We start from the raw sequence: 18,299 nt of genomic DNA, 5'->3' as shown, positions 1-18,299 counted from the left end.
CATGGCTTTCTCCAACCTAGCTATTGCCTGGATAATTGTTAGTCTGAATTCCTTTTCTGACATATTGTCTATGTCGATAGCCATTAGCTCTGTTGCAGAAGGCCCATCCTCTGTATTTTTCTTCTGTTGGGTATTCCTCCTCCTAGTCATTTTGGTAAGAGATGACTAAACAGATACAGCTGGACTTATCGATTGTGGTGCCGTCAAGGTTCACCCTGGAACGCTTCTGTGCAATCAGGATTCCCCACCCAAATGAGAGAAAAAAGAAAAGAAAAAGAAATAGAGAAGAAGAAAGAAAAAAAAAAGGGGAAAGAAAAGAGGGAAAAAAAGGAAAAAAACGGAAAAAAAAAGAGAGAGAGAGATAGGAAAAAAAGGGAAGATAAAAGAGAAGGCTCAGCCCAAATGGGCCACCAGGTAAGATTTGTGGAGTATACAAACAAAAACAGACAGACAAAAAGAGTGATGAAAGTATATGACAAGAGAAAAAAATATGTATATATAAGCAAAAAAAAGGGAAGAACCTCATCAGAAAGAACCCCAAGTATAAGGTTTATATATTATTAGGACAAACACAAATTCACAGAAACACTGACAGAAGGAAAAATTGGGAGAATGGTTATAGATTCTCAGTGTGGGTGAGGAAGGTTATTTTGATTCTTCCTGAAGGTATCTTGATGTTTTTGTTAAGGGACTCAACTTTCCTAAGTTACAGGGGGATTAGAAACTGGTTTGCTTATAGGGGTAGCATTGATTGGGGAAAGGGGATTACCTTGAAGTTTAACTCTATATGTATAGTAGAAAATAAAAATTAAAAAAGAATAAACTAGACTAAACTAAGTTAAAATTAAAAAGAATTAAAAAAATAGAAAAACAAAAGAAAAACACGGGTATATGTATCAAAAAGTTCAGGTTAGAAGGTTATTAAAGAATTTGATGTACTGGACATCTCAGTGTGATGGTAAATAGGTTAAAAAATTATAAAAAGTATAAAAAATAGGTTAAAAAATTTAAAAAGAACCAGAATATTGGTAAAGAGTTAAAAATAAAAGTTGTATTTATGAAGTAGTGGTGATTGTTCTCTTGTAGTCTTTTTTTTTTTTTCTTCCTTCCTGGTTGGTTTTCTGGGGGAGGGGCCTGCCACGTGGGTTTTCAGACAATGATGTTCCCTGAGTTAGGTCCTCCCGCTCCCCTCAAGGGGGTGAGCTCTTTTTTTTTTCAGGAAACTGTTTTTTTTCAGCCTTTTGTTCTCTGGGGGTTTTTATGTTCTTTCATCTGCTTTCTCTCGCCTTGACAGCTTTTGATGGTTTTTGGAGGTTTAGAGGAGAGCAAACAGCACCCCAACCTCCCTCTCAGAGAGAAGCCTCAGACTGTTTTGCAAAAGCTGCTGGCAGAGTCGGTTCTGAGTCACTGTCCCTGGGGATGCAGGAGCTCCTCGTTGTACCCCAAACCAGGGCAGCGGTGGCTGTCTAGGCAGCTCCAGACCGCCAGAGAGGTTCCGAGCAGAGATCGCGCACTGAAATTTTCCCGCTGTCCCGGGCTGGGAATGTCTGTTTTTTCTGGCTGCCAGAGCTCCAGGCTAGCGCCTATGAGCACCTTTCCCAAGGGAGGGTGTGGGACGCGCGCGTTTCAGGATTGCCGTCTGGCCAGGCTCCCAGCCCCTCACGGGAGCCAGACCCCACTCGTTCTCGGGCACGCTGGCATTCAGGGGCAGTGGCCGCTCAGGGACGGAGACCTGATTTGTCCGCCGCACTCTCTCTGGCTCCGCGCCAGGGGAGGCTGTCCTGGGTCCGGGGATTTAGGTCCCTGACCCTAACCGCCCAGGTTCCCACTATTACCCCCCCGTGATCCTTTGCTCTTTGTTTTTTGAGTGCTTTCAACCAGACTCCAAGTTAATGCTGGTCCCCAGACGCAGAGCACTCTCGTGTTGGGGTGTTACTTTCCGATCGGTCACCTCTGGTGGCTCCCTCCCCCTTTTGTTTATCTTCCGATATCAGTCGGACGTTCCCAGTCTGCTTTACCTGCCACTGGCGTCTTCTGCTCCTGTAGAGATCCAGACGTGTATAATTCTGATCTCAGGCTGATTTCATGGGTGGTCGGAGTTCTTTGGTAGGTAATCAGCTCACTTTAGGGTGCAGGTTGAAATGGTGCCTCCTCCTACTTCCACGGCATCTTGACTCCCTCCCTGTTTCCATGATTTTTTTAAATTCTTCTTTAACTTTTGGTTAAACCATTCGTTTAAAAAATATTTCATTTATTTATTTGAGAGAGAGCGAGAGAGAAAGAGAGAGCGAGCGAGAGAGCACAAGTGAGGGCTGGGGCAGGGGAAGAGGGTCAAACAGACTCCCTGCTGATGGGGAGCTCAATGTGTGGCTTGATCCCAGGACCCTGAGATCATGACCTGAGCTGAAGTCAGACACATAACCCACTGCCCCAACCCATTTATTCTTTGGTAGGATGTTTTTTTAACCTCCATGTATTTGAGATCTTTTCACATTTTTTCTTGTGGTTGACTTCCAGTTTTATATTATTTTGGTCTGAAAATATGCATGATATGATCTCAATCTTTTTGTACTTGTTGATGGCTGATTTGTGACCCAGCATATGATTTATTCTGTAGAAAATTCCATGTGAACTCAAGAAGAATATATATTCTGCTTTAGGATGAAATGTTCTGAATATATCTGTTAAGTCCATCTGGTCCAGTGTGTCATTCAGAGCTCCTGTTCCCTTGTTGATCATCTGCCTAGATAATTTGTCCATTACTGTAAGTGGAGTGTTAAAGTCCTCTACTGTTATTGTGTTATTATCAATCAGTCTCTTTATATCTGTTATTAACTGATGTATACATTTGGGTGCTCCCAAGTTGGGGGCATAAATATTCATTATTGCAAAAATCATCTTGATGGATAGACCCCTTAATTATGATATAAAAACTTCATTCATCTCTTCTTATAGTCTGTTTGAAAATCTAGTTTGTCATATACAAATATGGCTGGTCTCCATCCCCACATTTTCAATCTTCAGGTGTCTTTAGGTCTAAAATGAATCTCTTGTAGGCAACGTATACATGGATCTTATTTTTAAAAAATCCATTATGACATCTTGTATCTTTTGATTGGCACATTTTGTTCATTTACATTCTGAGCGATTATTGAAAGATTTGAATTTATTGTCATGGTGCTACTTGTGAAGTTTGTGTTTTTCATCATGTTCTGTGGTCTTTTCTAGTCTGTTGCTTTTGATCTTTTTTCTCCACTCAAAGAGTCTCTCTTAAAATTTCTTACAGGCCTGGTTTAGTGGTCATGAACTCCTTTAGTTTTTGTTTGTCTGAAAACTCTTCATCTCTCCCTCATTCTGAATGACAGTTCTGCTGGATAAAGAATTCCTTGTTCTCTATTTTCCCATTCAGCATGTTGAGTATCCTTTCTTCTGGCCTGCCAAGTTTCTGTGAACGAATCTGCAGTAAACCTAATCTTTCTTCTCTTGTAGGTTAAGCCCCCCCCCCCCCCCCCCGCCCTGCTGCTTTCAGGAATCTTTCCTTATCTGTGCATTTTGTGAATTTGACTATGATATGCATTGGTGATGTTGAATTAATAGGAGTTCTCTATGCTTCTTGGGTTTTGATGTCTGCATTCTTCCCCATATTAGGGAAGTTTTTATCCATAATTTGTTCAAATAAACAATCTGCCCTCTTTTCTCTCTTTTCATTTTCTGGGACTCCTATGGAACTAATGTTAATACAGTTTAATAAGTCTCTGATTTCCCTAAGCCTACCTTCATGATCCATTACCTTTCTTCCTCTCTTGTTTTCAGCTTCATTATTTTATAATTTTATCTTCTTTATAGCTGAATTATTCCTCTACTCATCTATCCTCAGTTTTATGACCTGCATTTGGCTTTGCATCTCAGTTATAGTATTTTTAATTTTGGTCTTAATAGATTTTAATTCATTCACATTACATTAATTTAAATCTCTACATTAAGAGATTCTTTAGTTTCTTCTGATATTTTTCAAGGCCAACTAAGATATTTATAATTGTTGTTTTTAAATTCTCATTAGACATCTTTTTTTATATCTGTATCAATTAAATCCCTGGCCATTAGCCCTACTTTTTTTGGTAGAAATTCCTCTGCCTTGTCATTTTTTCCATTTTTCAAAAAAAAAAAACAAAAGAAAACAAACTAGATCCTGGTTGTGTTTTGGTCTGTTTGTTAAAAAAAGCTAGATTCCCTCTGTATAATGATAATGATTCACTGTATAATTGAATACCTCAGTCCAAGGCAAGTTCAGGCATTACATTAATTATGCTAAAAAAAAAGCTAGATTCCCTTCCAAAAAGAAGAATAAGCTAGATCTCAAAAAAAACTCCAAGAAAATAAAAGAGAAGGATAATATATATAATCTTTTTTATATAAAAATATATTTTAAAAAAATATAAAATATATAATATATATAAAATATATATTATAAAATATATAAATACATTTATATATTTTATATATTGTCAAAAATAATAAACAATTAAAAAGGGAATAAAAATAATTAAAAGAGAAATAGGAAGGAAATTAGATTCTACTTCCTCTAGAGATGAGGCTTTGCAGTCCTCTATGATCAGTACACTTGTGTATGAGTTGTTTCTGCTTGTCTTATGGGGGAGAGGCCTCGTGCTGATTCTCAGGTGGGCTTGCCTAAGTGGAGATATACTTGCAAGGTGCAGAGGGTGGGCTTGGGGTATGCTACTCCAACCTCTGCTAGATGGAGGTTTGCCCCCTTAAGAATTTTAGCACTGATGGGTAGGTGAAAATTGTGGCACCATGCTCTCTAGCCCTGGAGCTGAGAGTTTACATCCACCACTCTTCAGGAAGCTTTCACAGAAGTGCAAATAATCACCCCATCTTGAACCTGCCTTTCTTCAGATCCATGCCTTCACCCTGCCTGTGTCTGTGCTGTTTATCTCAGATCTGTGGCTGGGTTTTAAAACTCAAATTTTAGGGGCTTCTGGGGTGAAGACCCATGCTAGTCCTCTGGGTCAGGGTCTCATGGCTCTTTAGCCATCTTCTGGCCCATCCCAAGAAAGTGGTCATGTTACTACACAGCAGTTTAGAGCTTATGCCAAGGAAAAGAGAATGGGGATCCAGTATCACTACCCTCAGCTGGATTCCTTACTCCTATGCCTGGAAACGGTGTAGCATGTTGGCACCACCCATTCTTCTTGTGACACAGGGCATTCTCAGACCATGCTGTCCATTCCCCAGTCTCTGCTCTCCTTCCCCACTAAAGAGCCTTTAAGCCAGTCATGACCTGGTGGTTGCTGACTTATAAAACTTCAGATTTTATGCTCTGTTGCTTATAATACCATGTGGAGTCTTGGTAAGCAGGGCTCCCTCCCCTTCCCAGCCCTCAAAGTTCTTATCTCCCCCAAATCCATTCTCTGCACCTCCTACCTTCCAGAAGGTGCTTGCCTTTATACTTGTAGACTTGCATTTTTGTTCTTTCAGCCTTCAGGTTGATTTATTGGGTGCTCAGATTGTTTTGATAATTATCTAGCTGTGTCCAAGGGATGAGGTAAGTTTATGTTCCCCCTACTCTTCTGTCATCTTAACTTCTCCTCAAATCATATTTGAAGAGATAAACCTTGTAGTGAGACTTAAATTTCAATTCTTTCTTCTGTACTTAAAAGTCATAGCATGCTTGGAACAAACAATTCTAAAATTTGTATGGAACCACAAAAGACCCCAAATAGTCCAAATAATGGTGAAAAAGAAATGCAAAGCTGGAAACAACACATTTCCAGACTTCAAGCTATATTACAAAACTGTAATCATCAAGACAGGATGGTACTGACACATAAACAGACATATAGATCAGTGGAACAGAATAGAGAACCCAGAAATAGACTCTCAACACTATGATCAACTAACCTTTGACAAAACAGGAAAGATTGTCCAATGGGAAAAAAGATAGTCTTTCAACAAATGGTGTTGGAAAAATTGGACAAGTACATGTAAAAGAATGAAACTGGACAATTTTCTTACACCATACACAAAAATAAATTCAGGAGCATTTGGGTGGCTCAGTCAGTTGAGCATCTGCCTTTGGCTCAGGTTGTAATCCCAGAGTGCTGGGATTGAGCCCTGCTCAAGCTCCTGGCTTGGTGGGGGTCCGTTTCTCTCTCTCCTACTCCCCCTGCTTGTGCATTCGCTCTCTCTCTCTCTCTCTTTCTGTCAAATAAATAAATTAAATAAATAAATACGTAAGTACTTTTTATAATTCAAAATGGATGAAAGACCTATGTGTGACACAGGAATCCATCAAAATCTTAGAGGAGAACACAAGTAGCAACCTCTTTCATACTGGCTCCAGGAACTTCTTCCTAGTCATGTCTCCAAAGGCAAAGGAAACATAAGCAAAAGTAAACTGTTGGGATGTCATCAGGATAAAAATTGTTTACACAGCAAAATAAAGAATCAACAAAACTAAAAAGCAACCTATGTAATTGGGGGAGATATTTGCAAATGACATATCAGATAAAGGTTTAGTATCCAAAATCTATAATGAACTTATGAAACTCAACAGCCAAAACACAAATAATCCAGCCATGAAATGAGCAGACATTTCTCCAAAGAAGATATACAAATGTCCAACAGGCATATGAAAAAAATGCTGAACGTCACTTGACATCAGGGAAATATAAATCAAAACCACAATAAGATACCACCCCACACTGGTCAGAATGGATAAAATTAACAAGCCAGGAAACAACAGATGTGAGTCTTAACTCTATGGAATGAATTGAGATTTGCTGGAGGGGAAGTGCTTGGGTGATGGGGTAATTGGGTGTTGGGCATTAAGGAGGACACTTGATGTAATGAGCATTGAGTGTTACATGCAACTGATGAATCACTGAATTCTCCTCCTGAAACTAATAATACACTATATGTTAACTAACTTGAATTTAAAACAAAACAAAACAAAAACCCATATCATCCTATCCACAAATATGAAGTCAAGAATTTATAAGATAAAATAATGTAAAAAATGACATAATATATTTTAAATGTGGGGAGGGGGAATAGAAATTTAGTTATTTTAAGATGGGTTCAAACTTAAGTGATCATCAACTTAATATAAGCTACTATACACATGATATTATATATAAAACTATAGAAAAAAACCCCCAAATCTAAAGTAGATATTAAAAAGAAAAAATAGAAGAATAACACTAGAGAAAAACATTAAACCACAAAGGAAGAATGCAAGAGATGGAGGAAGGAACAGAGAAAAACTATAAAAACAACTGTAAAACAATTAATAACTGGCAATAAGTATCAATTTATCACTAATAACTCTAAAGGTAAATGTTTTAAATACTTTAATCCAAAGGCATATAATTACTGAACATATAAAAAAGCAAGACCCATATGTTTTCTATAAGATATTCACTTCAGATCTAAAGACTCAGGCAGATTAAAAGTGGAGGTATGAAAAAACATTAAAATGTAAATGGAAATAAAGAAAACTAGAATATAAGAAGCAAAACAGGAAAAAACAGTATGTAAATTCCTCAGAAAGTTAAAAATAGAGCTACCCTATGATCCAGTAGTTGCACTATTTGGTATTTACCCTCCAAATTAAAAAATAAAAAAACACCACTAATTCAAAGGGATACATGCACCTCTATGTTTATAGCAGCATTATTTACAATGGCCAAATTATGGAAGCAGCCCATGTGTCCAGTAATAGATGAGTGGATAAAGAAGATGTGGTTCATATGTACAGTGGAATATTATTCAGCCATAAGAAGAAAGAAGTCTTGATGTAGTGAAAAGAAGGGCCATCTGTACCCCAATGTTTATAGCAGCAATGGCCACGGTCACCAAACTGTGGAAAGAACCAAGATGCCCTTCAACGGAAGAATGGGTAAGGAAGATGTGGTCCATATACACTGTGGAGTATTATGCCTCCATCAGAAAAGATGAATACCCAACTTTTGTAGTAACATGGACGGGACTGGAAGAGATTATGCTGAGCAAAATAAGTCAAGCAAAGAGAGTCAAGTATCATATGATTTCACTTATTTGTGGAGCATAACAAAGAACATTGAGGACATAGGGAGATGGAGAGGAGAAGGGAGTTGAGGGAAATTGGAAGGGGAGATGAACCATGAGAGACTATGGACTCTGAAAAACAACCTGAGGGTCTAGAAGGGGTGGGAGGTGGGAGGTTGGGGGAACAAGGTGGTGGGTATTAGTGAGGGCCCGTGTTGCATGGAGCACTGGGTGTGGTGCAAAAATAATGAACACTGTTATGCTGAAAAGAAATAAAAAAAAAGAAGACTGAAATCTTGCTATTTACAATGACATGGATAGAGCTAGAGAGTAAAATGCCAAGGGAAATAAGTTGGTCAGAAAAAGACAAACACCATATGATTTCACTCATATGTGGAATTTAAGAAACAAGACAAATGAACAAAGGAAAAAGAGAAAGAAAGAGAGAGAGATAAAACAAGAAACAGACTTTTAACTGTTGATAAACCGATAGTTATCAGAGGCGAGATTGGTTGTGGGAATGGGTTAAATAGGTGATGGGGATTAGGGAGTGCATTGTGAAGAGCACTGAGTGTTATATGGAAGAGTTGAATCACTACGATGTACACCTGAAACTAATGTTACACTACTTGTTAACTAACTGAAATTTGAATAAAAACTTTAAAAAAGTATAAAACTACTTAAAAAGTCTACAGTATCTTTTTATATATTATTTTATTTTATTTTTTCACTGTTCCAAGATTCATTGTTTATGCACCACATCCAGTGCTGCATGCAATATGTGCCCTCCTTAATACCCACCACAGGCTCACCTAACCCCTCCCCCCCTCCCCTCCCAAACCCTCAGTTTGTTTTTCATGGTTCGTGGTCCACAGTCTCTCATGGTTCATCTTCCCCTCTGATTTCCCACAACTCACTTCTCTCCTCCCAATGTCCTCCATGTTATTCCTTATGCTCAATAAGTAGGTGAAACCATATGATAATTGACTCTCTCTGCTTGACTTATTTCACTCAGCATAATCTCCAGTCCCATCCATGTTAATACAAAAGTTGGGCATTCATCCTTTCTGATGGAGGCATAATATTCCATTGTATATATGGACCATATCTTCTTTATCCATTTGTCTGTTGAAGGGCATTTCTTTCTACAGTTTGGCGACTGTGGCCATTGCTTCTATGAACAATGGGGGTAGATATGGCCCTTCTTTTCACTACATCTGGGGTAAATACCTAGCAGTGCAATTTCAGATCATAGGGTAGCTCTATTTTTAATTTCTTAAGAAATCTCGACACTGTTTTCCAAAGTGGCTGCACCAACTTGCATTCCTACCAACAGTATATGAGGGTTCCCCTTTCTCCACATCCTCTTCAACACTTGTTTACTGTCTTAATTTTGGTCATTCTAACTGGTGTAAGGTGCTATCTCAATGTGGTTTTGATTTGAATCTCCCTGATGGCTAATGATGGTGAACATTTTTTCAGGGTTTGTTAGCCATTTGTATGCCTTCTTTGGAGAAGTGTCTATTCATGTTTTCTGCCCATTTTTGGATGTGATTATCTGGGTTTTTTTTGCTTGTTTGTTTTTGACTTATCTGTTTCTTTCTCTTATACCATGCACAAAGATAAACTCAAAATGGATAAAAGAGCTCAACGTGAGGCAGAAATCTATCAAAACCCTAGAGGAGAACATAGGCAGTAACCTCTTTGACATCAGCCACAGCAACTTCTTTCAAGACATGTCTCCAATAATAAAGGAAAAAAAAAGTGAAAATGAACTTTTGGGACTTCATCAAGATCAAAAGCTTCTGCACAGCAAAGGAAACAGTCCAAAAAACAAAGAGGCAACCCATGGAATGGAAGAAGATATTTGCAAATGACACTATAGACAAAAGGCTAATATCAAAGATCTATGAAGAACTCCTCAAATGCAACACACACAAAACAGATAATCATGTCAAAAAATGGGGAGAAGACATGAACAGACATTTCACAAAGAACATAAACAAGTAGCTACCAGACACATGAAAAAATGTTCGTCATCATTAGCCGTCATGGAGATTCAAATCAAAACCACATTGAGATATCACCTTACACCAGTTAGAATGGCAAACATTAACAAGATAGTAAACAACAAGTGTTGGAGAGGATGTGGAGAAAGGGAACCCTTTTACACTGTTGGTGGAAATGCAAGTTGCTGTAGCCACTTTGGAAAACAGTGTGGAGATTCCTTAAGAAGTTAAAAATAGAGCTTCCCTAGGACCCTGCAATTGCACTGCTGGGTATTTACCCCAAAGATACAGATGTAGTGAAAAGAAGGGCCATCTCTACCCCAATGTTCACAAAATTTTTATTTATTCTTCTGTGTTATATTTTCTTTAGATTTTGTCTTAAAGATTTTGACCTTTCTAATTTTACCTCTAGGAATCCATAGGGAATACTTTTTTAAAACCAAAATTGATTAATAAAGTAAATACTGTTAAATATTTAATATTCAACATGATGTTTAATGATTTTTATATTTGAAATTTCTTGTATATCAACCCTTCTATTAAGGCAATCTATGTAATTATTATAGTTTTTAAAATACTTTCTATTTGAACTTGTATACTGGAGTTAAAAGTTGTTTACATATTATTTCCTCAACATATTTGTGTTTCATGGTAAGGATAATGTGGGAAAAATTGTTTATTTTTAATTTATTTTGTTATTTTATTAATTTATTTAATTATTTAATTAAATAATTAATTTATTAATTTATTAATTTATTTAATTTTATTTATTAGTAAAAATATTTATTTGTATTCCTCACAGAAGAATCCCTTGCTTTAGGCTCTACTCAGTAGATAGTTTTCAGTTGTGTGCATGGCTGGATGATAATGCTTGCAAAAATTAATTTGCACATATTTACTACCAAGTCTTAAAATCCAAGACTGGGTAATGCCTTGTTTGAATAAATTTATTATGATATTCTTGTCTCTATTGATTTCCATAACAGAAAAAAATAACAGAGTAGCCATATTGTTATAAGGGAACATAACTGAAAGTGTTCTTACTTTTAGGGACAACTACCTTTTGCTGTAGTAGGGAGTATGGATGAAGTTAAAGTTGGAAAAAGAATGGTCAGAGGCCGTCAGTACCCTTGGGGAGTTTTACAAGGTAAATGTGATGAAAGTGAGCAGGTTTGCTCTGGAAAGTGTGCGTGCGTGTGTGTGTGTGTGTGTATTCTCATAGTCTTAAAATATTTTAACTTGAGTCAATATTGGTAGTTGTTGCTAAAGAATAAATGAAGGGTTACTCATGAAGAGCACAAATTCTTTTCCATTTAAGTGAAATCTTACTTCAACTATAATTCATTCTCATAGGAGTTTGCTAGGTGGTACTTTAGAAAAATATTCACAGATGTTTGTTAGAACCTCCTCATTTACCCCAATCTGACATATGCATGCTATCTCTCTATGCATACAGAATTACATTCAGAATGTTGGAAGTGACTTGAACAAAAGAACTTTGAACAACACTGAATAATTGAATAAATATCAGTGTTTAAAACCTGTTACAGGGGCACCTGGGTGGCTCAGTGGGTTAAAGCCTCTGCCTTTGGCTCAGATCATGATCCCAGGCTCCTGGGATCAAGCCCCGCATCGGGCTCTCTGCTCAGCGGGGAGCCTGCTTTCCCTCCTTTCTCTTTGCCTGCCTCTCTGCCTGCTTGTGATTTCTGTCTGTCCAATAAATAAAAAAATCTTTAAAAAAAACCTGTTACATAAATTAATTACTGCTTAATTTATAAAGCATTTTTGAGAGGTTACTAGACAAAAAGGATGGTAAACTATTTTTAAAATAAAGAAAGATAATTTACCTTTGGAAACATTATGCTTAAATATTTATTAGCTATCTAACATTGTGATGGTTGAAATAGTATAACAGGCAGTCATTTATCCTCTGGTTTATATAGTTGTAATACAAATTATTGGGGATTAGATTATCTCTACTTGTACTAGTTTCCAAAATATTGTTTTATAAATTGATATCTTAAAAACTAAATACATAAAACATACTTAAAAATAATATATCTTAATGAATATTAAGTTTGGTTACAATATCATGCACAATAAAATATATATAATGCTCAGTAGTCTGGATATGACAAACACAGGAGAGAGCCATGTAAATTTATTGATTGATTTTAAATATTGCTAATTTGTTTTCATAAATATGGGATATAAATACTATTTGAGAACCAAATCATGCATAATTTTTAATGCCCTGATGGAAACAGGATTTACATTAATGAAATTATTTACTTTAGTGAAATTATATAACAGTATTTGTTAGTGCTCTGTGAAATACCTTGGGGGCAATTTGTAAAACACTAACAATCATTAACAAAAAACTACACTGTACACTAATTAATTACACTGTAACTAATTAACAAAAAACTACACTGTACACTAATAATGAACATTAATTCAGTTCCTTATTTATTCATTGGCTAATAAATATAAAGCAAATGTCCTTATCAAAAATAAACTCTGCCTATAATAGATATATACCATATAATTATAGTTAACATTTACAAAAAATTATATCTATTAATTATAACAATCTCTTAGCTGTTATTTTAAACGTGCTTTTCATGCATAAGTTCACTCAGTAATACTTACTGGGTGTCAAGGATTGATAATGAGTGGTGTTCTTTTCTTATTTTTCTGCCTAGTGGAAAATGAAAATCACTGTGATTTTGTCAAGCTCCGGGATATGCTTCTTTGTATAAATATGGAAGACCTGAAAGAACAAACCCACATTCAGCATTATGAACGCTATAGGTGCTGCAAACTGAAGAAAATGGGCTTTACTGATGTGGGTCCAGACAACAAGCCACTTAGGTGAGTGGAGAAGATCTTGTCAGAACAAGCTAATGGGTGATTTAGAAATCCCTTACAACCATGAGATTCAATTATTTGGGAATGACAATAACGGTACATCTCATACTCTGGGTCATCCTGAATTATGTGCTTTTTAAAAAAATTTTATTTATTTTTTTCTTTAAATTTTTTATTTTTATTTTTATTTCTTTGAGATTCATACACAAAGATGTTTATTACAACATGGTTTACAGTAATGGTATAGACTAATTATTATAAAGGTATTGACCTAATAATGATTCTGAAGCAAATACAATTCTGTTCCAATGAGTTTGTAATGTTAGAGAAAAACACGTCATAATTTTATTGAAACAAAGTGAATTTAAATATTTACACAACGATAATTTCTATTTATTTCCATTTGGAATTTTAGCAAATTTTTGAAAATGAGCATGTATTTCTTTTTTTTTTGTTTTAATTGATTTTTTTCAATTTTTGAAAAATTTCTTTTCAGCGTAACAGTATTCATTGTTCTTGCTCCACACCTAGTGCTCCATGCAACACGGGCCCTCACTAATACCTACCACCTTATTCCCCCAACCTTTCACCCCCCGCCCCTTCAAGACCCTCAGGTTGTTTTTCAGAGTCCATAGTCTCTCATGGTTCATCTCCTCTTCCAATTTCCCTCAACTCCCTTCTCCTCCCCATCTCCCCTTGTCCTCAATGTTCTTTGTTATGCTCCACAAATAAGTGAAACCATATGATACTTGACTCTCTTTGCTTGACTTATTTTGCTCAGCATGATCTCTTCCAGTCCCGTCCATGTTTCTACACAAGTTGGGTATTCATCCTTTCTAATGGAGGCATAATACTCCATCGTGTATATGGACCACATCTTCCTTATCCATTCGTCCATTGAAGGGCATCTTGGTTCTTTCCACAGTTTGGCGACCGTGGCCATTGCTGCTATAAACATTGGGATACAGATGGCCCTTCTTTTCACTGCATCTGTATCTTTGGGGTAAATACCCAGTAATGCAATTGCAGGGTCATAGGGAAGCTCTATTTTTAATTTCCTGAGGAATCTCCACACTGTTCTCCAAAGCGGGTGCACCAGCTTGCATTCCTACCAATAGTGCAAGAGGGTTCCCCTTTCTCCACATCCTCAAGTGTTGTTTCCTGTTTTGCTAATTTTGGCCATTCTAACTGGTGTGAGAGGCTATCTCAATGTGGTTTAAATGTGAATCTCCCTGATGGCTAGTGATGATGAACATTTTTTCATGTGTCTGATAGCCATTTGTATGTCTTCATTGGAGAAGTGTCTGTTCATAACTTCTGCCCATTCTTTTCCTTTTTTAAAAAATTTATTTGTTTATTTTCAGCATACAAGTATTCATTGTTTTTGAAACATACTCAGTGCTGCATGCAATATGTGCCCTCCCTATTACCCACCACCTGGTTCCCCAACCTCTCACCCCCAGCCCCTTCAAAAATCTCAGGTTGTTTTTCAGAGTCCATAGTCTCTCATGGTTCATCTCCCCTTCCAATTTCCCTCAACTCCCTCTCCTCTCCATCTCCCCATGTCCTCCATGTTATTTGTTATGCTCCACAAATAAGTGAAACCATATGATACTTGACTCTCTTTGCTTGACTTATTTTGCTCAGCATGATCTCTTCCAGTCCCATCCATGTTTCTACAAAAGTTGGGTATTCATCCTTTCTGATGGAGGCATAATACTCCATCGTGTATATGGACCACATCTTCCTTATCCATTCGTCCATTGAAGGGCATCTTGGTTCTTTCCACAGTTTGGCGACCGTGGCCATTGCTGCTATAAACATTGGTGTACAGATGGCTCTTCTTTTCACTACATCTGTGTCTTTGGGGTAAATATCCACTAGTGCAATTGCAAGCTCATAGGGAAGCTCCATTTTTTAATTTCTCAAGGAATCTCCACACTGTTCTCCATAGTGGCTGCACCAACTTGCATTCCCACCAACAGTGGAAGAGGGTTCCCCTTTCTCCACATCCTCTGCAACACATGTTGTTTCCTGTCTTGCTAATTTTGGCCATTCTAACTGGTGTAAGGTGATATCTCAATGTGGTTTAAATGTGAATCTCCCTGATGGTTAGTGCTGGTGAGTATTTTTTCATGTGTCTGATAGCCATTTGTATGTCTTCGTTGGAGAAGTGTCTGTTCATATCTTCTGCCCATTTTTTGATATGATTATCTGTTTTGTGTGTGTTGAGTTTGAGAAGTTCTTTGTAGATCCTGGATATCAACCTTTTGTCTGTACTGTCATTTGCAAATATCTTCTCCCATTCCGTGGGTTGCCTCTTTGTTTTGTTGACTGTTTCCTTTGCTGTGCAGAAGCTTTTGATCTTGAAGTCCCAAAAGTTCATTTTTGCTTTTGTTTCCTTGGCCTTTGGAGACATATCTTGAAAGACGTTGCTGTGGCTGATATCGAAGAGGTTACTGCCTATGTTCTCCTCTAGGATTCTGATAGATTCCTGTCTCACGTTGAGGTCTTTTATCCATTTCGAATTTATCTTTGTGAATGGTGTAAGAGAATGGTCGAGTTTCATTCTTCTACATATCGCTGTCCAGTTTTCCCAGCACCATTTATTGAAGAGAATGTCTTTTTTCCATTGAATATTTTTTCCTGTTTTGTCGAAGATTATTTGACCATAGAGTTGAGGGTCCATATCTGGGCTCTCCACTCTGTTCCACTGGTCTATGTGTCTGTTTTTATGCCAGTACCACACTGTCTTGGTGATCACAGCTTTGTAGTAAAGCTTGAAATCAGGTAACGTGATGCTGCCAGTTTTGTTTTCGTTTTTCAACATTTCCTTAGCATTTGGGGTCTCTTCTGATTCCATACAAATTTTAGGATTATTTGCTCCAGCTCTTTGAAAAATAACTGTGGACTTTTGATCAGAATGGCATTAGAAGTATAGATTGCCCTAGGAAGTATAGACATTTTAACAGTGTTTATTCTTCTGATCCAGGAGCATGGAATGGTCTTCCATCTTTTTGTGTCTTCTTCAATTTCTTTCATGAGTGTTCTGTAGTTCCTTGGGTACAGATCCTTTCCCTCTTTGGTTAAGTTTATTCCCGAGTATCTTATGGTTCTTGGTGCTATAGTAAATGGAATGGATTCTCTAATTTCCCTTTCTGTATTTTCATTGTTAGTGTATAAGAAAGCCACTGATTTCTGTACATTGACTTTGTATCCTGCCACGTTACTGAATTGCTGTATGAGTTCTAGTAGTTTGGGGGTGGAGTCTTTGGGGTTTTCCATATAAAGAGTCATGTCATCTGCGAAGAGAGAGAGTTTGACTTCTTCATTGCCAATTTGGATAACTTTTATTTCTCTTGTCTGATTGCCATTGCTAGGACTTCTAATACTATGTTGAACAAGACTGGTGAGAGTGGGCATCCTTGTCATGTTTCTGATATCAATGGAAAGGCTGCAAGGTTTTTCCCATTGAGGATGATCTTTGCTGTGGGTCTTTCATAGATAGATTTTATGAAGTTCAGGAATGTTCCCTCTATCCCTATACTTTGAAGCATTTTCATCAGGAACGGATGCTGGATTTTGTCAAATGCTTTTTCTGCATCAATTGAGAGGACCGTGTGGTTCTTCTCTCTTCTCTTATTGATTTGTTCTATCACATTGATTGATTTGCGAATGCTGAACCATCCTTGTTACCCAGGGATGAATCCCACCTGTTCATGGTGGATAATCTTTTTAATGTGCTGCTGGATCCTGTTTGCCAGGATCTTGTTGAGAATCTTAGCATCCATATTCATCAGTGATATTGGTCTGAAATTCTCCTTTTTGGCAGGGTCTTTGCCTGGTTTGGGGATCAGGGTAATGCTGGCGTCATAAACAGAGTCTGGAAGTTTTCCTTCTGCCTCAATTTTTAGAAACAGCTTCAGGAGAATAGGTGTTATTTCTTCTTTGAAAGATTGGTAGAATTCCCCAGGGAATCGTCAGGTCCTGGGCTCTTGTTTTTGGGGGTTTTTGATCACTGCTTCAATCTCGTTACTAGATTTTGGTCTATTCAGGTTGTCAATTTCTTCCTGGTCTATTCTGGGAGTTTTTAGTTTTCCAGGAATGCATCCATTTCATCTAGGTTGCTTAGCTTATTGGCATATAACTGTTGGTAATAATTTCTGATGATTCTTTCTACTTCCTTGGTGCTAGTTGTGATCTCTCCCTTTTCATTCATAATTTTATTAATTTGGGCTTTCTCTCTTTTCTTTTGGATTAGTGTGGCCAATGGTTTATCGATCTTATTAATTCTTTCAAAAAACCAGCTTCTAGTTTCATTGATATGTTCTACTGTATCTCTGGTTTTACCTCATTGATCTCTGTTCTAATCTTGATTATTTCCCTTCTTGTGTGTGGAGTTGGTTTGATTTGTTGTTGGTTCTCCAGCTCTTCAAGGTGTAGAGACAGCTGGTGTATTCTGGATTTTCCAATATTTTTGAGGGAGGCTTGTATGGCTATGGATTTCCCCCTTAGAACTGCCTTTGTTCTATCCCATAGGTTTTGGACCGAAGTGTCTTCATTCTCCTTGGTTTCCATGAATGGTTTAAGTTCTTCTTTGATCTCCTGGTTGATCTAAGCATTCTTAAGCAAGGTGGTCTTTAGCTTCCAAGTGTTTGAGTTCCTTCCAAACTTTTCCTTGTGATTGAGCTCCAGTTTCAAAGCATTGTGATCTGAGAACATGCAGGGAATAATGTCAGTCTTTTAGTATTGGTTGAGTCCTGCTTTGTGACCCAGTATGTGGTCAGTTCTGGAGAAGGTTCCATGTGCACTTGAGAAGAATGAGTATTCTGTTGTTTTAGGGTGGAATGTTCTGTATACATCTATGAGGTCCATCTGGTCCAATGTGTCATTCAATGCTTTTGTTTCTTTATTGATTTTCTGCTTCAATAATCTATTACTGAGAGAGGCATGTTAAGATCTCCTACTATTAATGTATTCATATCAATATGACTCTTTATCTTGATTAACAGTTTTCTTATGTAATTGGCTGCTCCCATATTGGGGGCATAGATATTCACAATTGTTAGATCATCTTGGTGGCTAGTCCCTTTAAGAATTATGTAGTGTCCTTTTGTATCTCTGACTACAGTCTTTAGTTTAAAATCCAATTTATCTGATATGAGAATCCCTACCCCGGGCTTCTTTTGAGGCCCATTGGCATGAAAGATGCTTCTCCATCCCTTCACTTTCAGTCTGGGTGTATATTTAGGTTCAAAATGTGTCTCTCGTAGACAACATATGGATGGGTCCTGTCGTTGTATCCAATCTGCAACCCTGTGTCATTTTATGGGTGCATTTAGGCCATTCACATTAAGACTGATTACTGAT

At 37.3% G+C, this 18,299-nt stretch overlaps 1 protein-coding gene across 2 annotated transcripts in view; it reads left to right on the top strand.

The window, feature by feature from the left end:
• SEPTIN14 (septin 14) overlaps positions 1-18,299 on the top strand; it is a 166,905-nt gene that overhangs the window by 87,778 nt on the left and 60,828 nt on the right. For both annotated transcript variants that reach the window (XM_045993586.1, XM_045993587.1), the window contains 2 exons: positions 11,109-11,205; positions 12,764-12,932. In XM_045993586.1, the coding sequence (XP_045849542.1) occupies positions 11,109-11,205; positions 12,764-12,932 (266 nt within the window). The remainder of the gene's footprint in view (positions 1-11,108; positions 11,206-12,763; positions 12,933-18,299) is intronic.

Source organism: Meles meles, chromosome 21 (genome assembly GCF_922984935.1).
Source record: "Meles meles chromosome 21, mMelMel3.1 paternal haplotype, whole genome shotgun sequence".
Classification (NCBI taxonomy): domain Eukaryota; kingdom Metazoa; phylum Chordata; class Mammalia; order Carnivora; family Mustelidae; genus Meles; species Meles meles.
The sequence above is the reverse complement of the archived record's forward strand: the minus strand, read 5'-3'. Positions and strand labels throughout refer to the sequence as shown.